At 39.7% G+C, this 22702-nt stretch overlaps 1 protein-coding gene across 4 annotated transcripts in view; it reads left to right on the top strand.

Moving 5' to 3' along the window:
• FSTL5 (follistatin like 5) overlaps positions 1-22702 on the top strand; it is a 478043-nt gene that overhangs the window by 179201 nt on the left and 276140 nt on the right. For all 4 annotated transcript variants that reach the window (XM_073001505.2, XM_073001502.2, XM_073001506.2 and 1 more), the window contains exon 4: positions 4070-4318. In XM_073001505.2, coding sequence (XP_072857606.1) covers positions 4070-4318 — 249 coding nt within the window. The remainder of the gene's footprint in view (positions 1-4069; positions 4319-22702) is intronic.

Raw genomic sequence — 22702 nt, 5'->3', positions numbered from 1 at the left:
TACTCACATGAAGACAGCATGTATTATTGCATGCAAGAAGGCAAATCAAGTGCTGAAGAATACATTAGGTACTATTTGGCATTTCGCATTTGATAGTTCTTGTCAGTTTTCCATGCTAGTAATTACCCAGATTGCCAGGTCTTTATACTGCCTTAGTGGACATTATGGGTCTATAAAATATGAGTATGGATTGTAGGAATATGTTTGGTCCTTCAGAATTCATGCTGTATTAACTGTAGTATAAAATGTTATTAACTGAATCTTGAAATGGTTAATACCAAATTTGTGCCTTTTAAAAACAGAAAAGCCATATTTGTTCCGTTTATTTAGACCAGTGGTTCTTAACCTGGGCGATAATGCCCCCTAGGGGGCGATTTCATTTTTCAGGGGGGCGGTAGAACGAAAAGGGGCGGTGTGGGGGCGCTGGAGCAGAAGGGGGCGGTAGGGGGGCACTGGATCAAGCCAAACCTGTGAAGATGGCTGCAGCCTTTTTACAATGTGCATGAATATATATTTTCCTCCAATCTTAATTTAGTTTCAGAGTTTTCATTTTGAAATTTTTAGTTCCTACATTGTGGTTTGTTTTTATGCCCTTTTTATATTTCTTTTTGTGTCTTAAAATACGCTTGCAACTAAATCATTAAATGTTACTTTTTGGGGGCATTTCATTTTCTTGGAATTCAATTTTGTTTTCAGGGGTCATTGGATTTAAGTGTCTTTAAACAAACAAACAAACAAAAAACAAAAAAACAAACAAACAAACAAACAAACAAACAAACAAACAAACAAACAAACAAACAAACAAATAAATAAATAAATAAATAAATAAATAAATAAATAAATAAATAAATAAATAAATAAGATATCACCGCAGGGAGGGGGGCGATGATAACTTCCTCAATGGCTCAAGGGGGCGTTGCTTTCAAAAAGGTTAAGAACCACTGATTTAGACCGTATTCATCAGACATGCCCCCAGGTCCATAATGACTATAGTCTTGTGTAAAGTCACAAGTATACTGAACAGTATAACAAAGGTCTTTTCAACTTTACATGCTGACTTTCTTTGTGGTAAGCCATCTTGGGTTCTTTTCAAGGAGATAGGCAGGGTAAAAATATTTTAAATAAGTAAATTAATTGTTCCCTCAAATCAAAGCATCTAGAGGTTGTTAGGAGCTCCGCGATGGTGGCACCAGGTCTTGAGGCCCTATACATGTTGATTAGGGCCAGGGATGGTATTGGGATCTTGCTGGGTTACCACACTTTCCGCAACCCAGCTATTTCCTTACTAGAGCTGGCAGACTTTGTCTCTGTGGCACTGTTGGAAACTCCAAGGCTTTTGATTTCAACATCCTTGTGGCAGTGGAGGTTTTTGGCCTGGCTCTTGAGATCTTGGAAACCATGGCTTCCTTGGACATGTCCCAACATGATAACGGCCCCACCCACATGTGCAGTCACATGATAGACCTGGTGTTCTCCCCCAAGCTAAGTGAATGTGGTCTGATGGTAACCGACCTTGTGTCCGTCCCCTTGTCATGGTTGGACACTGGGTCAGGTCATCAGGGGGTGTGGGACTCTGTGTCATCAGTACACTGATGACACCCAGCTCTACATCTCCTTTTCTCCATCAACAGTGGATGCCGTTTCGTCCCTTCAGCACTGTCTGGAGGCCGTAATGGGGTGGATGCACGTGAATGGTCTGAGGCTGAACCTGAACAAAATGGAGGTCCTGAGGGTGGTTGGCCCTGATGTTAGTGGTTTGGTGAACTCCCACTCTTTTGGGGGGTGACTCTCACCACAAAAAAATTGGTTCACAGTCTGGGGGTCCATCTTGACCCGGTGCTCACCATGGAGATCCAGGTAGTGTTAGTGGTCTGTACCGCCTATTTTCATCTTTGGCAGATTGCCCAGCTGCACCCAAATCATGATGTGGGGGCCCTCCCCACTTTGGTCTATGCGCTTGTAGTCTTGAGATTAATCTACTGTAATGCGCTCTACGTGGGGCTACCTTAGAGATTGATGCGGAAGCTTCAAATGATGCAGAACATGGCAGCCAGACTTCTTCTTTTTTTTTTTTTTGTATTTTTATTTTTTATAAGGGATAACAAAAAGGAAAAGGGAATTGGGATTGATGAGGAAGAGGGGAGACAATAACATACTTTCATCCATTCTGTACCTATTGCCATATCAAGATTTTAAATTATTCTATTTACTCTTTTCTGCCTTCTAGATTCAGTTCTCCTTTCAATATGTACTGTTCACAAGCTGCCTGTTGATTCAGTCCACTTGTTAAATAGATCCCATCTTTCTGCTGCCTTTTGCAGGGGATAGTCCTTCATAACTTCTGATAAAATGTCCATTTCGGCTATTTCCCGTATCTTTTCAATAAGATCTTCTTGTTTCGGTACCGTTGATCTTTTCCAATTTTTAGCATATAAAATTCTAGCTGCCGTAACTATGTATATAACTATATAATTCTTTGACTTATCTATATTTTCAGGTATCATACTCAATAAAAACAGTTCTGGGGTTAATGGCACTTTACAGAGCAATATCTGTTCCAACATTACATGTACTCTTTTCCAATATTGTTTCGCTACTCCACATGACCACCACATATGATAATAGCTTCCCACTTGTGATTCACATTTCCAACACTTATTTGATACATCTGTATACATCTTTGACAATTTTTCTGGGGTCATGTGCCATCTATAAAACATCTTATATATATTCTCTTTAAAGTTCACCGATCTTGTAAGCTTTATATTATTTTGCCATATTTTCAGCCATTGATCAATATCAATGTTATGCCCTATATTTTGTGCCCACTTAATCATACATTCCTTAACCATTTCATCTTGCATCTTAATTTCCAACATATAATTATACATTTTCTTAACAGTTTGTTCTTTTGAACCTAATAAAAGTTTGTCAAAAATTGTTTGCTCTAAGTAGAAGCCTTCTATTTTATCTGCAGCCAGACTTCTTACTGGGGTGAGAAAAAACCAAAATATCTCACCTACTTTGGCTGCCCTGCATTGGCTGCCCATTCATTTCTGCATTGATTTCAAAGTACTAATGATGACATATAAAGCCCTATATGGTTTAGGACTTCAATATCTGTCGGAACGCCTCCTCCCACCTAGATCTACACGAGTCACTCGCTTTAGTCAAGATTGGTGGCTGAGGGGCCTAACGCTGAAAGAGGCCCAGAGAGAAAGAACAAGAAACTGGGCCTTCTCAGTAGTGGTCCTTTGTCTCTGGAACAATCTCCCCCCAAAAATTTGTCTGGCTCCCTCGCCGGGTGTTTTTAAGAGCCAACTCAAGACCTGGCTCTTTAGGCAGGCCTTCCCTCCTGTCAGTACTTAATTTATTGTTATCCTTATGGTTTAAATGGTATTGTTTATTTTATTTTATTTTTCTTGTATATTGTTAGCCGCCCAGAATAGACTTCGGTCTAGATGGGCTGGATATATATTAAATATAAATAAATAAATAAATCTTGTTTAATGAATCACACTTTGAGTAAATCTGCCTTCTAAAATATTTTATTTCAGATTTTAGGTATACAATGCTTAGTCTAGTTATAAAACCCAGTTAGAGTATCCACACTTGGCCAGTATCTTCCTCAATCAAACTACTTGTACAGGAGATTGTAGCATCACCAGTTTGACATTATGCTACTTATGTAAAGAGGTATTCAGTACTTCCTTGTGTATGCATGTCAGACTTTGTCAGTGGGAAGCATAACTTGTGAAATGGCAATCCCACTTTGGGGCTGCTTGCTGTTCGGCAAACTCTCCAGAGGATCCTAGGCCAAGTAGGACTTACAGCAGTATAGAATTAGCAAGTCCCATTCATTCAAGCAAGCTGACTCCATTTGGAACCAGCAATTGGTTTTAGCCCGAGTTCTTCTGTTCAAGATGTATCTCTTAAACAGTCAATGAAGATTCAAAGTAAATGTTGTTTCCTGAAAATTTCCTGTTCCTTCTTTTTTACTACACAGCATATGGCAGTGTCATTAGGTAGTGGCACACATATGATAGTCTTTTCTCCTTTTTCTTTCTAGGGTATGTGAGTCATGATGCTCCTCTCGGATCATGTGAAAACAAGTATTGTGGCTTGGGGAGGCACTGTGTTGTTAACAGAGGAACAGGACAAGCAGAGTGTGTCTGCATGGAACATTGTAAACCTCACTACAAACCTGTCTGTGGCTCTGATGGTGAATACTATGAAAACCACTGCGAAGTGCACCGAGCAGCCTGTCTGAAAAAACAAAAGATCACCATTGTTCACAATGAAGACTGCTTCTTCAAAGGTAAGTGTGTTTGGGCAATACTTTGAAAAGTCTGCAACGTATTTTTGAAGTTAATTCAATTAAAGTGGTGGGAAAAGCTGTGCAGTTTATTGTGAAGAAACGCTGAGGAAACCTAACTTGACAAACCTCTCCTTCTCTACAGAAGTCTCTTAGCGGTTTTTCTCAGGTTTATTCAGAAAAGCCTTGAAGGTAGATGAAGTGTTGTTGTAGACTTATTGTAATAAAAAAAATCTTGTATCCTCAACATGAAGAAGTAACAATGGGTCCGCGCAGTACAGCTTCTAAATTCTCAACTTGTGTAGGGCCACTGTCAGACAAAAGCCGAATATTACAATTTCACTGAGTAATAATTGCCTACTCTCCTGTTGATCTTGATTTTTAAAATTATTTTAAAACATTGTTACTCAGCTTCTCTCTTCTGTTGTACTGACTGTATCTGCTGTTTTGGTTCTGCTTTTGTATTTAATTAGTCCTCTGTATGCTACAGTTTTAAAATGATTTAATCCTCAATCCCTTGTCTTGAGGTGTCTTGGGAACAGTAGTTTATGGGTTTTGCATTTGAGGTTTGCAGCAGAAAATTCTAAGATTCCTAAGCTGGAATCACAAGAGATAATGTAGGCACAGAATAATATAGTGGTATGGCTGAGATAATGGAGAACATTCACGGTAGGGTTACAAAACAAAACAGTTCAAATACTGGGGGACATTTGCAGTAGGGTTGCAAACCAAAGTTGGCATGGCCACTATGGCATTATCAGAACAGCATTCTGTTTGAGTTTTATAGTGACTCTGTAGAGCAGTGGGAAAGGTGGGAAAAAATGAAAGAATCTTTCCTTCTACTCCTGTGTGAAAGTGGCCACTTGTGAATGTTGTCCTGTACCTGCTTGTGAGCAAACCCCAAGGCACCTCTGATTTTGTTGCATTACAAATAAATATACTTGTGGCCTCCCTCACCATGCAGTTATTTTGTAAAATATATTGTCTGATAGTTCTCAATGGTGAGTATGTCATATCTGACAACTCGGTCTGCAATCTTCTTGCCCTTACCTGCCACATGAATGGTTACTGGGTAAATGTGCTTTGCTATGTATTATTCCCTTATTTCCACTGCTAACAGGAATTTTGGACAATTAGCTTGTTGCTCATTTAGTACACTGTGGTTTATTGTCTCTGGATGCTTCCACTACCCTATACAATATAAGTATATTGAAAGCTCTCAGAGCCTAAAATATAATAAATAACTTTCTATATGCACCTCTGCCTCAATTCTGGACCAAACATTGTCTGGTAACTGTGTTGGGATGATGATGTTACACTTGTCCTTCTTTCTTTTATCTTTTTAATATCTTTGTCTTCCTCTGCTCAATCTTCTCAGAACCTCTCCTTTAGCTCCCACTATACAGGGGATGTAACTATTTGCTTATTTCATCCTCACAGGCAAGTACAAAAATGTTTCAGACATTTTTTTTCATACTGAGAGAGATTAGAAGAGTGTTTGTGTATTTTTATTAATTTAATTTAATTATCTATTTGGCACAGCTGAGTACAAAATTCAGAGAACTGTCTTTTTGTGTGCAAAAACTACACGTTGCACAGAAAATCTTTGGAAAAACAGTTGATGTTGTAAAAAAGTTCTGTTCTTTTTGCTTTCATGAAATATCTTGCAGCAAGTGTGCCTTTTCCTTTTTTTTTTTTTAAACAGGCAGTCTCAATGTGTTGAGACTTCTGTTTTCATCAAGGACAAATATTTGCAAATATCTTGTTCCCTCTTACTCTGTTGTAAGGGACAAGGGACAAAAAGAACTCAATGTACAAAAAGAACTGAGCTCCATACAAAGCACCAGGAGTCTGCGCTACCAAACTGCACTACCCAATTATAAGATACAGTAATTCATTTCTACTCGGTCAAATGCATATGGAATTTTTACTTACGTTTTACAATCTGTCTTTGAAAATCCAGTGCTCTATGCCTTTTTTCTAGCAATTTAATCGTCAGTGCCTTAACTGATCTGATTCATCTTAACACATTCTACTTTGTTGAGGAGGTGTAAATGTAGGTAATGATCCTGCACTTCAACTCCATTTTAAGCCAGTGCAGGTTTTAGTACATACCCCAGGCAAGTCTCACCAGCTACATATTTTAATGTGACCTTCTTGTGTTTCTTCATGATAAACATGGAGAAGCCATTCATCTAATGAAAGCTCAATGTAGGTCTTTATGTTCCATATCAGACACTCTGAAAAGAGAAAAAAGGAGAGAATTTGTTCATTGATTCATTTTTGCTGTTTCTTTCCAAGAGGACGCAAAGTGGCTTCTAATATTAAAACAGGCAATATTAAAAGATTAAAAAAATTACAACAAATCATTACAACCTAAAAATGTAAGCTGATATCCTATTAAAGTAGAGGACGCTTTGGCGACTCCAAAATGCAGCAGTCAGATTGCCGATTGAGGCTGGATACGGGGGTCACATAATCCCTCTGTAACAGCAGTTCCACTGGCTGCCAATTCATTTTTGGGCACAATTCAAAGTGCTGGTTTTAATCTGTAAAGCCCTAAATGGCTTGAGTCTCAAAATACTTTGTCTCCCATTAGGAGCCTGCTTGGGTGTTGAAATAATCAGGAGAGGCTTTTCTCTCAGTCCCACCACCTTTATAGGTGGGCTTGGTGGAACACTGAAGAGGGCCTTCTCTATTACTATTCCCAGACTTTGGAACTCATTCCCACAGAAGGCCAGACTGGTCCCATATTTACTGTCCTTCCACAAGTAGGCAACAATCTTTCTCTTCAGGCAAGCTTTCTCCCATTTACTGGCTGCCTGAGGGTTTTTTTAAAAATAGATTTCTATGTTTTACTGCTTTGATTGTGTTTTCAGTTTTACTTTTGTTTACCATTTCTCAGAGTGGTATTTGTTTGATTGTTTTAAATATTTGTATACTCATTCTTTTTATCTTTAACTATCCACTTTTAATGACTCAAGCTGCCTTTAAAGAGAAAGATGGGGTAAAAATATTTTAAATAATTAAAATAGTATATAAAGATGGGCTTGAATGGGTTTAAAAGTTTATTTTAAAAAATTACATAAAGCCCAGTTTTTAAAGCCCACTGATAGGTAGACACTTACTGAAAAAAAGCTTACCAGAAGAGAAAGGTCTTTTCATGCTAGTGAAATGATGGCCAAAAAGGAAACCGTCTAACTAGCCTACCGTAGAATGGAGTTCTGCAATTTCGGAGAAGCAGAACTCCATTCTAAGGTGTCCTTACCAAACATAACTTTGTGGGTAGCAGGACCAAGAAAAAGGCCTCCCCTAATAAGATCTGGAGTGGCTCATATAGGGAATTATGATCTTTCAGATAACGTGGATCCAAGTTGTTTAGGACATTGAAGGTTAAAACCAGCGCCTTGAAATTGGGGCTGGAAATTAGTCGAGCTGTTGCAACAGGGGAGCTATATGTTCCTTGTAATCAGTCCCAATTAATGTTTTGGCTACAGCTGAAGTTTCTGAACACTTTCCAAAGACAACCCCATGTAGAGTGCATTACAGACTTTGCAGTAATGCAAACAGGTTGTAACTAAGGCATGTGGCCATATCAGACATCTCGGCAGATAGGCTTAGCAGTTGCACTAGTTTTAACCGTGCAAATGCACTCTTGGACATCACTGATACCTTTGTATCTGGGCTCACAGTTCAATGCAGGAGTACGCTCAAGCTGCAACACTGTTTTCCCCCCAAGCAGGATGGTTTGATGTACAGAATAAGCAATTCACACTAGATATGAAGCCGTACTTATACTGAGTTTATTTCTAGCAAGCTTATCTCCTATGAAGAACTCAAAATTATGAGGACAATTCCAATTCTATTAGTACATCATAGAAGCCTTTTAAATTTGAAGGTTACAAGATGCTTTATAAATAGTATGAAAGAGCCTTTTCTCGTGGAAATAAAATCCAAACTATATTTTCAATGTGAATGCATGGCAAATACAGCCATTTTATTTTACTTCATCAGCTTGGTTCTTCTATGTAATAGTGATGCAGTGAGTGGAGTACTGGATCTTGTCGGTACTGTAATGTAATTCTAGATCTGCTGCATTGTTTTTACCCCTTTTGTTTTTGCAGAAGCAGAACTTGTAGAAGCAGAAACATTTTGTTGTAATTCAGTATAAAAATCTAAACAGTCAGTTCACTGTGGAGCTGCCACAGCATAGGTAAGGAGAAGTGTGTGCTGGTAGAATGACTTTTCAGGAATGGAGAATAATGATTGAAAGGGTAACAGTTTGTCTGGCATTGCCGCATGAACTTGAAGGACTTTCTGATATGTATCACCACGAACCTAGACCAGCTCTGCCATTAACCAAATTTCAAAATCCCTGTGTAGCCATTAAGAGGAGTGAATTTGCCACTCCCTACACCCATGAGAGCCATTGCTCCAGGAGCTGCCATTGCATTACTGAACTCTCCAGTGTGAGCTGTTTTCTAACTGCTGGACCCTGAAGACCTCTGAGGGTGAAGGATTTTTTACTGACTGTCTGTGGAAATTGCCTGTGCTACACGATTTTCCTCACCAACCAGGCTCTGCATGACCCTCAGTTAGAAAACTGGTTATTTGGAGAGCAGTATGCTCCATGCTATTCTCCACATAGTCCTAAACGGTAAATGAGGCAGGAGGAGGAAGCAGTAGTGAGATGGGAAGAGGAGGTAGGACGGCAGAAACAAATGAAATGAGGAGAAGGAGAAGATGTGAGAGCAGCAAGAGGGTAAAATGGATGAAACAAGGAGATGGGGAGGGAGAAGCACTAGATGAGACTATGGCAATAGTGAAAGCAAATGTGAGTAGAATGAGAAAGAGCAGGAACAGATGGGAGGCAGTGGAAGCAATGCAGTGGAAGCTGGAGTGTCTCTTCATGTCTCGGTGGTAACTTTGTGCTACCACCACCCCAGAGCAATTATAATCAAGAACATTGTTCAAGTAAATTTGTGTTGTGCTCTAATGTATGCTTCTCAGATAAGAAAACTCTACATATCATACTGTGAATTCACCTTAATGACTGGAGTCAATATCACAAGAGAGATGTAGGGAAAGCAATAAACTATCTGAAAACAATTTTTAAAACTAAATTTTTAATTTAATTTTAATTAAGTTTGGTAGATCTTTGAAACAAATACTTAGCTCCAGAAAGCCATTGTGCAACTTTTTCCTAAATGACTGCATGGAAGTTCTGCTTTCACAATGCATTACCATGCAGGTCTACCTAGGCTTAAATGTTATTATGTTCACTGGAATTTACTCCCAGATAAGTCTGCATATAACTGCAGCTTTGGAGAGGGAATTTAATTCCCCATGTATTGTGCCAGCCTTTAGAAATACAGACTTGCCATGTGAACTTGTTTGCTCAAAGATTTCCTCTCAAGTAAAGAATATGTGGTGCACATTTGTGCTGGTTTATTCTGAAATAAAACATGCCAGGTTGTGAAGTGCTTCTTCTGAAAGAGATATATCCAACACAGCAATAGGAGGAGTAACAGAGCATGGTGGTAGAAAGAGAAGACTGTATAAATGTTTTGAATGCAGGAAACCAGCTCCCTCTCAGACTAAGCAGGCAACTGACCTGTTTCATAGGGCATTCCAGATCTTCTAAGGAAGAGAAGACACTGTTCCAATGTCATACACAGTGTTAATGGGGTTGTTGGCACCTGTCATTCTTTGCATATATCTGCAGTTGTAGTTTTCAGTACCCAGATTCCTAAGCCTGAAATGTTTGCATATTTGCTTGGCAAACTGATGCTGGCTGGACATGCATATAGCCTTACTTTACATAAGGCTGCTAGGAAGCCACAGATATGTACAACAAAATGAGCTTAACTTCATTGTAATTGTAGGCACCTTAAAAACAACAACTGCAATTACATGCTATGAAGTCTATCCTCATGTATGTTACCCTTTTAGGGCTTCCTATATATGAAATACGCAGAAGTGACATCATTCTTTTCTTCTGGGACACACTGAGACTGTGCCATTTTGCCCAATGCTGCAGAGGCTGGCTCTTCTCCTACAAAGCATTCTGGGGGACTAAACATCTGGCCCTTGACTCCACAGCCAGGTTTTCTGACTTACTGAGCTATCTGGCACCTTACCTTAGTAATAAATCACTGGTGGTGAAAATCTCGTTGCATTTTAAACCTGATAAAGTAATTAGACTTACTACTTCTGTCACACAGCATGTCCTACTCACAAGTAATCTGTTTCATTGTGTGCACATTGTGAGAAAGAAACTTTCTAATTATCAAAAATCTCCACTTCCAGATGATGTTGCTGGCAGTGAAAGATATGAAATAATTAAAGACTTCCTCCTTCTTTCTCTTGGCTCCCACAGCTTGCACCTCTGTATTGGAAAGGAATTACTATCATTCACATGAAAGGAATTATTGTGGTTATTGTGATTTTCTTCCTCATCTGTAAAGCACACAAACTGCATGTTGGAGGAAGAAGAATGGATATATTGCTACATCTCTCTTCACTATTAAATCTTTCCCTGGTGTTTGACCTGAATTCATCCTGTGCAAACTCAGCTCAGCGAGGAATAGAGTACATCAATCAAGATAAGGGAGATCCTAGCCCAACTTGGCATTGATTGTTCTTTTCTTTTATACAGCAGATTTTCTCAACATTCTTTTTGCTGGCTTGCAGAACAATTGGACATGAATCAGTCACTGAACCAAGAGAAAACACTGTGAACATTTTGTTAGAAATGTATTTAAATAGTCTCTCTTGTTTCATCCCATAGTGGAAGGCTGAGGTATATTACAAGTTTAAAAAGAAATACTGTGAAAAATACATGGAAACATGACCTGACCTGAAACCTTGCATTGTTTTCAAAGCAGTGACAGCTCTGTTAAAATATGTTTCCAAGCAGATTCCAAACTTGACAGACTCAACGTCCAGTATCCTCTCACGTAGCTCTGCTGGTGCATTGGGAGCACTGACACTGGCAGTGGCAAACGGATGCTAATTAAAAATTCCCTGATTTAGTTTTGTTAATTAAAGAGTTCCTTATGGATGATTTTGCAGACATTTCACACAGGATCTAAAATGGGAACACAAACTTTTAATTTGTCACTGGTAATAATGTCACATGCCTTGCACCAGCAAAGCTACCCAACAGAATACCAGGGTTGTTGGTAAGTCTTGGGACCTGAATCTCAAGTCCAAGTCTAAGTCTCAGGGCCCAAGTCCCAACTCAAAGATTTTGGTATCAAGTCCCAAGTTACTTGCCCCCCCCCCGAGGCTTGGGACTCAGGACCTGGTATTATAGACTTGGGCCTCCCACTGCCCACCCCCACTGCCATCAGCCTATCTGCTGCTCCTACTTCTGCAAGGCCACTGCCTCCCCCAATGTATGTGCTGACCAGCTGATAGGCCAGCACAGGTAGACAGGCCCTCTGAAGCAAGTGGAAGGCAGAGGGCCTTTCATAGTGACACTTTAGCCTGCTGTACTCTGAGGGCAGGCCCTCCAACCAGCTTCTTTTTGTAAGTCACCTTGATGATGCTCTATGGCGGGGTTAGAGCATCACCACAGCAACTTACAGGAAAAGGCAAGTCAGAGGACCTCCCCTCTGACTACGTCAGGCTAGAGCGTCATGATGAAAGGCCCTCTGATGTGCTACATTTGAGGATGGTGGCAGCGGCAGGTAGGCCAGTAGGGGCAGGGGGACATAGGGAGTTGACAAAATGACAAACAAATGCATCTGATTTTCAGATTGAGTAGCAAGTTGCCCCAGAAACCCCCAAGTCGAGTCCAAGTCAAGTCATGTGGTGCAACTTAAGTCCAACTCAACCATGAGTTGCAAGGTGAAAGTCCCTATTCCTGCAGAATACTGACTATGCTTTGAGAATTTTGATACAAATAGGCTTGATTTTCAGGGTCATAAATCTTTTGGATGTTACACTTCTCCATATTGTATGATGTAGGTCCCAGCTTTAAAAAACCATATGAAATACATATTAACATATTTATTTATTTAAAATATTTTTTTCTCACCTTTCTCCCCAGAAGGGCCAAGGTAGCTTATATCATTAAAAACATAATATTTAAAAGCTAAAAGCAGTAAGCATACAAATATTTTAAAAGGATTAAACCAGTATAATACTAAAAACACTAAATAAAATCAATACTAAGAAGACATTTAAAATCCACTTAAAAACAAACAAACTGTCAGCCAGCCAGTCACTAAGAAAAAGCCTGTCTGAAGATAAAGGCTATAGCCTTCTTACGGAAGGACAGCAAAGATGAGTCAGCCTGGCTTCCTGTGGGAAGGAGTTCCAGAGTTTGGGAGCAGTGACAGAGAAGGCTCTCTCCTGTGTTCCCACGAAGTGCATCTGTGAGGTTGGTGGGACTGAGAGAAGGGCCTCCCCGGGCAGGCTCATAGAGGAAGATGCAGTATTTTAGATAGCTTGGACCCAATCCACTTAAGGCTTTATAGGTTAGAACCAGCACTTTGAATTGTGCCCAGAAATGGATCAGCAGCCAGTAGAGCTGTTGTAATAGGGAAGTTATATGTTCCCAGTAACCAGCCCCAGTTAAAAAACTGGCTTCTGCAGTTTGGATCTGTGGAGTTTCTGAACACCTTCCAAAGGCAGCCCCACATAGAGCAGGTTGCAGTAATCCAGCTAAGATATAACTTGGGGATGTGTCACCATGGTAAATAGGACCTCTCAAGAAACAGTCACAGCTGGCACACTAGTTTTAACCATGCAAATGCACTCATACCTTCTGCTGTTTAGATTACAAGGAGAGATAAAGTTGAGTGTCATCAGCGTACTGGTGACACTGAACCTCAAAAACGAAGACAACACAATGGTTTCATTTAGATGTTAAATAGCATCAGGGACAAAACACAATGTTGTGGGACACCACAGGAAAAGGGATAGGGTGTCAAACAGGAGTTCCCAGCACTACCCTCTGGGTTCTCCCCTCCAAGAAGGACCAGAACCATTATAAAACAGTGCCTCCAAGTCCCATCCCAGAGAAACGGCCCAGAAGGATGTAATGGTCAATTGCATCAAAAGTCACTGAGAGGTCCAGGAGAGTCAACAGGTACACACTCTGCCTGTCCGGTTTCCAGCATAGGTCATCCACCAAGGTGACCAAAGCAGTCCCCATCCCATGACAAAGCCTGAAACTAACTTGAAATTGATCTAGATTATCCATCTCATCTAGGAACCACTGGAGCTGAAAAACCAGGATCTGCTCCAGCACCTTGCCCAAGAATAGGATATTAGGGACTAGCTGGTAAGTATCCAATAGCAGGTGGTCCAAGGAGGTTTTTTTTTTCAGTTTTGTTTTTCCTACCACCTCCTTCAAGCCTGCTGGTATTCTACCCTGCTGCAAGGAGGCATTCACTACCCAGTGGACCCACTCAGCCAGTTTATCTCTGGCAGCTTGTATAAGCCAAGAAGTGTAAGAGTCCAGAAGCCAAGTGGCAGCCCTCACTTCTCTGAGGGTCCTGTCCACATCATCAGATAGCAAAACTGAAATGTATCCATTAATACAAGATAAGCAGAGGCCATAGTTACATCCACATTTAGTTCAGAAATATGTGTAGAAATGTTTCTTTGGAAAAAAAAATACACTGAAAATGTGAATGAGCAGAACACGGAGGAAAATAATGAATAAAAGGGGCAAAATGGAGTTATGAACAAGTACGTGGACCAGAATCAGGTTGATAGGTCTGTAGATAGATCAAAATAGCTCAGATAGCTCTGTAGTGCACAAAGTCAAAACTGCTAGTAATGAAGGTTACTGTTATGTCATTTTCTGTAAAAAAAAAAAAAAAAGTCAATAGGTCTGATATTCATACTATTAGAGTGGTCTAATATGACCAGATAGGCGGGATAGAAATAAAATAAAATAAATAAATAAAATAAATAAATAAATAAATAAATAAATATGTGGAATAGACTGGGTGGTTTATACCATCTAGGGAGGCATGTTTCTGCAAAGATTTAAATGTTTAAGTAATTATATTCCTATATCCTAATAGGATCTCAGAGATGACTTTGTCTTGCAGGTAAACAGTGGCAAAAAGGAAAGGTACAGAGAATGTGTCTGTGTTATTGTAGAGGCAGGATAGTTATTTTACTTATTTAAGATATTTTGTCCCAGTTTTTGAACTACAAAGCACCTCTCCCAAAATGAAGCCAGTAGTAAAATCTTTGAATGATAACAATCACCTTATCGAAACAAGTCAACAAAACTTAATAGCAGTTTAAACAGAAAACAAAGCTCAACAGATCCCATTCTACTTTTGAAATACAAGATAAAAAAGACAACGTCCTTCTTGTGTAGATGGGCTGCAGCATGACATACATTGTTGTTTGGCTCTACTCTAGAGGCAATTGGCTTGATTTTGTCTTTTTAAGAAATGGGTGAGGTAGCCTTCTTTCTCTGTGTTCATACTTGGTCCTACATAGAAAGTTCTTGCATTCCATCTGACGGTACTTTCTTTTATAGCACTCAAATAAATACCCTGCTATTGGTCACCTTGGTATGTCACAGTTTGATAGACTGGAGAAGAATGTTACCATATTTAGGACTGGCCTAGTGAATAGATATATTGTTGCTTCCTTTCTTAATGTTCAAATATTATCCCGGTTTTGTACTTTTAACCTTTCTCAGTCCCTGTTACAATTAGAGATGGGGACGAATATAAAAATGGATTGGTTTTTTGACGAAAATAGCCAATTTGTTAAATATTCGTTGATCCACATTCATCAATTTTAAGTCCCGACAAATACAGATCGACAAACATTTTCCCATTTTTATTCATCTTTTGTAAAAAAAATAAATTAAACAATTCTGCCTACCAGCCACCGATGAACTGATCAGCAGGCTGATAGGCAACCACCCACCCCCACAGCCACCTACCCCCAGAGCCTACCCGTACCCCCACCCCGTTCCTTTCCCTACCTTAACATCTCCCACCCCCACCAGCACCCCCTTACTGTAATTGCTCCTGCTACCGCCAAGGTCTCAATTTGGCCTCTGCAGCCACAGCGTGTAAAAAAGGAGACTGGATGCCCCTTGCAAAGATGGAAGCTGGTGCTTCATTTAGCGTAGGGAAGCTGCAGCTGCCATCTTTGCAAAGGGCAACCTGGATTCCCTTAAGGGAATCCGTGTGGCGGTAGGGGGTGGCAGCAAGGGAGGTGGTGGTGGCAGCAGGGGAGCGGTAGCAGCATGGGGCGCGGGTGTTTTTTAAATAACCCCCCCATGAATCGATGAATAACTGTTATTCATCACTTCATGGGGGCAACCTCGTGCTTCATGAGTCGTCAACATCCCCATCTCTAGTTACAATTCATTGCGGTTATCTGCTGCTGCAATACAGTCATCTGCATATCACTGCTACCAGTTTCCACCCCTCCTCCTCCTGAATCTAATCCATTTTTGTATTATACTCTGAATATATGTTATATATGCTCTATGTTATATAGATAAAGAGATAAAATATACCCTTGTCTGACACCTTTGCCAGTTGGAAATAATTCTGTTTCTCCATATTCTGTCCTAACTTTTGTCCAGAGTATATGTTACACATCAGGACAATCAAATGTTGTGGCACACCCATTTCTTTTGAAACAGTCTATAGCTTTTCATGATCTTAAAGGCTTTTCTTTTTAAACACAGGCCAATTTCCTTCTGAAATTCTGAAAACTAGTTAATTTTTTTTTCTTCAGACATTATTTTAAACATACAATGGTCCTTTGCAATCTTCTCTCTCTCTCTCTGAATTGGAATGTATATTAAATATTTCTAGCTTGTGGACAGTTGTCTTTTTTCATATTTTTGGCATATTGTTCTTAGGATGTTGATGGATTCAACTTCAGTATCTTTAACTTGAAGAAGCTGTACTGCTGTCCCATCTATTCCTTTTGTTTTCATTTGCATTGACATCATTGCATTGAGAGCACTTTCTAAATTTCCACATTCTTTTTCACATAATTTGTCTTCGAAGGAATCCATCATCTTTGTATCTCTTCTATATAGTTCTTTATTTTATTCTGATCAGATAGTCCAGTGATGAACCGCTGGGTCCCAACCACTAGATAATGCTGTTAATTTTGCTGCAATTAGTTCATCTAGTGAGCAGATTTAATTTTATCCCTAATACTCTGATAGGGGTTTTGCCATATTTCTGTGTAAACCAAATCCCAAGCCAGGAAGAAATCTTGAGTTTCATAGTAAGATGATGGGGAAGCAGGAAATGCTGAATGCCTGGCATTGGTTTGTTTGGTGAGTTGGGAAAGAGAGTCTTCACAGATATTTTCCCCATGACATTGATCTCAATTTTTTGACACATTCAGACCTCCTCACTATGTTTAGGGTTCTCATTCTATCACATTTCAAACTACAAATACCTCTCTATAGTACTTGCTGTCTGGTAGCTTATTTACTATTAGCATTTGGTGGTCCTGTCATGAAATAAATCCACACATAGGGAAATCGTAGGTTTTGGGCTAACTGAAGAGCAACAGCATACTTTTGGTTACCAAATATTACCCAAGAAACTATAAGGATATGGTAGATGGCAGACCTCAAAAAAATTGAGGAGACCTGAAAAAAATTTCTAGTTGCTTGTCATTGTGATTTGCCCATCATAATGGTTCTCCTGCTTCAGTATAGGAGGGAGAAGTGGAATAAATCATAGCTGCTCAAGGACACTCATTGCCTGAGGCAGACACCAAAATGGAGATCCCTCCCATTCATTGGCAGAAGCCAAGTGAACAGGCAGTTAACTGTACTGTGGCATTAATAGATGGGACTATGTCCTCCACATCTGAAAGTAGCAGCCACATGGCATACTATGTGGAACCCACTGGCTTGTTTCCCGTTAGAGAGTAAGTCCTGGGAGGCTACTACTGTTGTCTTTGCCAAACCACTGAGCATCTGTTGCCTGAGGCTGTTGCTTCAGTCCGTTTAAAGTTATGGGACACTTTAAACAGTTTCCCATAACTTGAAACATCTTTAAACATCATATGAAGAAGTAGAAAACACAGCATATTTGAGAAGAGAAACTGAGGTAACTAACATTTTCATGAATCTCAATAGTTCAGCTGTAGTGCATAAAACAGACGTTCATATGGTAGTGGTGGGTTTTGTTTCTTTTTGACAACAGAACTCCTACATTAACCATAGTCAATTGATAACATGGATCTTTAGAGTATATTCAGCAACCACCCTGAACATTACCTAAGCTGGTTGTCCGCCATGTGTTTCTGCCCAGTACTGTTGCTGGCTGGTCAAGTGAGAGAACAGAGAAGTGTTTGAAGACAGTAATAAACAACATGCTGCTAACTGGTGCCAATGTGCCATTAACAACTCACCATGGGTGGCAATTGCAAATGATTCAGAAAACGTTCTGTCTCATTCAGACAGTGTCCTCAGCTGTAGGTTCTCTCACCATGAACTGGTGGCTGGCTTCCACATTCAGAAACCTAGAGGTGTCCTTTATCTTAGGAACTGAAGTTCTTTTTTGTGTGACAATAAACCATGAAAATGGGTAGTGATGTCATTAAGCACTGAGATCCATACACATTTGGCTGTAACTAGGAAGGAAATTCACAGGCAGCAATTAAATAGGCTTCAGCATATTATCGCTTCAGCTACATGGATCTAACAGCCTGTAGCCTAGCTGAGTCACATCCCTATAGTGGGAATTTTTACACACCGTTTCACCATCTGTTGGGGCATCCAAAATAATAACAGAAGCAAAAGTGATAGAAGAGGTTCTATTCAGTCCTTTGTTTCCTTCAAGGCTGACAGAGTATTCGACAAATATTTTGAAATGAAAACTGTTGTAAGTTATATTTTTCCCAGAAGAGCTTACATGTGGAGCTATGCTGAAAGAATTTAGGGAAAAATTGAATTATGGAACATGGAATGGAAGCAGAGGTGAATACATCTCTCCTTATATTACTGAGGTTTCAGTCAAAGCTGTTAAAAGCAAGCAGGCGATTCTTCTGAATCCCCTCCCCTACACAAAATGTTTAGATTATTAGGATACTAAGGGACGGATTAAGAAACTGCAAAAGTGATTTTTCAGTGGCTGCTGCTAGGTTGTTTGTTGATCTCCTTACCAAGGGACACTATGGTGCCCCTTCACTGTTATCCTTCTACCAGCAGCCAAAAGCCTGTTTACTCAATTATAGCCTGACAATTATACTAGTTTGCTATGGTAGGGTCTCTCTCTCTCTCAATCTCTCTCTCTCTCTCTCTTTTTGTGGGTGACTTGTTTCCTTTAATTGGTGTGTTTTGATGTGTTTTTTATTTGTTGTGTAACTCATTTGTATTTGTTTCATTTGGCTTTTATTATTGGTGCTTGTGAAAAAGGTAGACTGTGATCTAATAAATAAATAACCCTGTGGGTGCTAGGGGCCATCAGGGCTAGAACAACTCCCAGCCCTGTTCACATGAAATTTTTCTTCCTTCTGGACACCATGTTCTCCTCATTTTTCATGTAAGGCTAGTGGCCCTGACTTAAAGGTGCCAAAATGGCTAGTTACAGAACTGCTAGAGGCCTTTCTACATGAAAATCTCCTGTTTTACTCAGGATGCAGTGAGAGTCATGCAGGAGTTCTTACTTTTGGTGTACTGTGGTGTGTGTTTCAATTCTTGGCTTGATCTGCCATGGGCACAACCTTCTGGTCTTGTCTCCCCCTGGACTGGGATTGATGTTCCAGCTTTTACTACTGGCCATGGTGACACTGATCAAAAACTAGTAGAACAGGCTTCATCTGCATTTTCAGTAGACCTGGCTTTCTTGCTTTGAATTGTTTTAACCCAAAGTGGTGAAAATCCCTATCCATAGATATGCAAACTAGAAAGACATACCATAAAAATAAGAGGAATAGGCAGGGAAGGAAGGGGAGAACACAGTTTTTAAGAAGGGCTGCTGCAAAGTTCCTGTTTCCAATCTCATCTGCTGGTAGTGATTTGACAAAAAGCATACCAGATAAGACAAATGAAGTTTCCTGTCTGCATAACGAGTACAACTTGAACTAGGAAATGGGATAATGAGACACCTAGATAATTGTGAACAGAAATAGCACTGAGAACATGTAAATCTACATAGTGTTTAGCCACAGATTTGTTACTTACTTGGCTTTAATGAGTGGTTTCCACCATTTTATGAAGAATCTTTCTGAACAGAGGTAGGGGGTACTTCTTACCATATGAATATAGGATTTATAACTTTAGGATGTTGAGTTTTTAGAATCATCATCATCATCATCATTATATTTTTTTTCACCCAGCAGCATTGAAATAAAAGAAGGCTGTATCTCTTAATGACTAGAATCCTATTACTGATTTATATGTGTGTGACAGCAATCAAATAAGCCTTGGCAACAAATTGTTGCTTATTAACAAGATGCTGGTTGCATTCCTGGGCACATGCCAAATACACAAGTGTAAGTGGGTAATAGGATTCTCGCTAATGTTTTTAAAATACTAATGTTTTTTAAATACTAATATAAAATAGGTTAGCATTTTACAGTGTAAAGATCAGCCAGCATATTAAAAAAAAACAAAAAACCTAAAACACTTCACTCAGGTAATTTGATTCTGAGCTGTTTAGGAAAGGAATATGATGACTACTCACAAATCTTTTCATTTTACTGAGTATTTTCATTCTCAGACTCCCCAGCAAGACTTGCCTGTGCACCAGTCAGATTGATGCCCTTTCAGTGAATTCCACTCTGCACAGGAACTGTAATAATTGCAACAATGCACGGCTTGGCATTTCTTCTGCCCATTGTAGATGAATTCTGCATAGGAAAGGTACTGTTTTCTAGTGGACTTGTACGAATCCTGTGCAACTTGGTGTTTTTTTTCCATTTGAAAAATGCAAATCCCATTAGATTTTCTGAAAGATTTCTTGAGGGAAAAGACCCTTACAGAGAAATATTACTGCAAGATATATTTTTCCCCTCAGGGCCTGATCACATGAGGGAAATGTTCCCCAGTTCTAACAATACATTCCATACCTTTGTTGTACCAAATCACAGTCACCTAGTATATATACCTGGTTGAATGTTCCCAATTGTTTTTACATTACCGATTCATTTTCCCTCATTCAAATTTTATGGCCAGCTAAACCATGGAACCAAATTATTTTCCCTTGCACACAGTGCCGCCCCCCATGCTAGACAGTAGGCGAGGCAGAGCCTGTTTGGAGGGAAAAAATCCCCAGCAAGGTGGTTGTGGCATCCACCCTCGTGCCCTTTTTGCTTGACCTTCAAGCCCCAGAGCACACAAAGGTAAACAAACCTCACTCTTTTCACTTGCTGCCACCAGGTGATCTCTCAATCACCATTACTTCAGAAGATTCAGGTCCACACTTCAAGTCCTTTTAAATAAAACTTTAGTTTATTGATTACATAGATTGATTCATGAATATTTTCAGTAGTTAATCACATCTAAGTTTCCCAAGCTACACAGTCTTGTTACTCTGTCTGGCTTTTCTCTCCTGCCTGACTCATACATTTCTCTAACTGACTCTATCTGACTTAATCTGCTGACTCCGCCTCTTATAGCATCTCTCTCGGCTCCGCCTCACAGCAATATGAATATTCATAAACCATTACCTAATACAACAAGAACCATAGATCTAATAAATGGAGAATGCTACAGTGGTCAGCTCCACAAACAACACAATAAATAAAGTATTTTGGGGAGCTCTCCCATGCTCTTCACTGGAGTTCTCCCATGGTCTTCACTGTCCATCCCTAATTTAAAAGTCCTATGAACAGAGATTAACACCTTGAACTAAACTGTGGAAAGAAAGGTCTTTTGTTTACTCTATGGATAAGACTTGTCAGATTCCTCCAAATTGTCATCTCATTTTCAACTGTAGTTGTTTCAGTTCTGGAATCATAATTGCAACACTTCCCTCAAAGATTTTGGAGAAGGGACTTGCAAAGTTGGCAGTTGTGGGGCTCCTGCTATGCTTCTGATGCTCAGTTTTTAATGTCTCATTCTTTTAAAAAAGTTGCAAGTAGTACATAAATGATAGTGGGGTCTTCAGAGCTGACAGAAGGAGTAGCAATAGCCAGCTGTACCATTCAACAGGTGTCAGGGCAGCATGGAGGAAATAAAACAGATGGTGACACTTTTGGATGGTAAAATGTTTGGCATATTAATAGCCATTTTTTAAAAAAATATATACTATTTAATTACATTGCATAGTAAAATGAGAGAGTAATGCTAATCATTGGCCAAATGTGATTATGTGGCTCATAAAGTGAAAACCTACAGGTGAAACCAGTTCTTTTCTGAATAATAGGGATCCAGATCAAACAACTCTAGGGCTAGTTTTATGTTTCAATACAAAATTATGTATTTTTCTTCTTTAAATAGCAGAAAAATTGCACGTAATACAGAATTTTTGTTGTCATCTTCTTGTCATAGGAGATTTACAACTCAAACCATCTGAAAGCAGTGACCTTCATTCTTTCCTTCTTTGTTTATATTATGCTGTTAACTGGGAATTTTATCTTTCATATAAAGGAGAAAAGATATCCAGAAAAAGTTGGCTCTGCAGATGTAAGTTTTGGATTAGTATGAAACTAATATGCGAAGGCACAAAGGAATTCACAGAAGGTTAGGTTATTTCAAATAATTGAAATAATTATTTATCCTCTGAATGGGATGTCCTTCCGGCTCTTCTCTACAGAGGCCGCACCTATGCGCATGTGAAGTGTGGTGATAAGTGCACATTTGATGTTGCACTTGGAGTCACAGGAGGAGTTGCAGGTAGTAGTGCATAAATTGGTAACTTGGGTCTTGGGCTGCTTGTGGAACAATGGATTTTTTATGGGAGGGATTGTAATGGTGGCAGTGGGGGAATAGTCATTGAAACTGTTCAGGGGTAGCTTTGGCAGGCATACGCAGCCTCGGCACTATATAAAAAGGAAGGAGAACAGGGTATTGGTTTCCCTTAAGCTTTCCCCAGATTTAAAGTGTTTGGATGACCTTGTTGACAGAACTCCTGGGTTGAAAGTGCTGCTGTTAAATGCAAGGTCAGTAATTGGTAAAACAACAATCATCCAGGTCCTAATCCTGCATGAGCATGCCAACCTCTCTTGCATTACAGAGACTTGACTGGATGAAGCTGATGGTGTCAATTTCACCTAGCTCTGTCCTCCAGGATTCTCGGTGCAGCAGCAGGCAAGGCCAGGGGGCAAGGTATAGTAGTGGTCTATCAAGATTCCATCCATCTCCCCATTCCCCAGTTTCCCCAGGTTTGGATGTATGTTTCTGAAAGTAGGAGCCTGGGACAGAGTAGGGATTCTCTTGGTGTACCGCCCACCCCATGGCACAACAAC

Source organism: Pogona vitticeps, chromosome 5, assembly GCF_051106095.1.
Source record: "Pogona vitticeps strain Pit_001003342236 chromosome 5, PviZW2.1, whole genome shotgun sequence".
Classification (NCBI taxonomy): Eukaryota; Metazoa; Chordata; class Lepidosauria; order Squamata; family Agamidae; genus Pogona; species Pogona vitticeps.
Note: the sequence above shows the minus strand (reverse complement) of the source record. Positions and strands in the feature narration are given on the sequence as shown.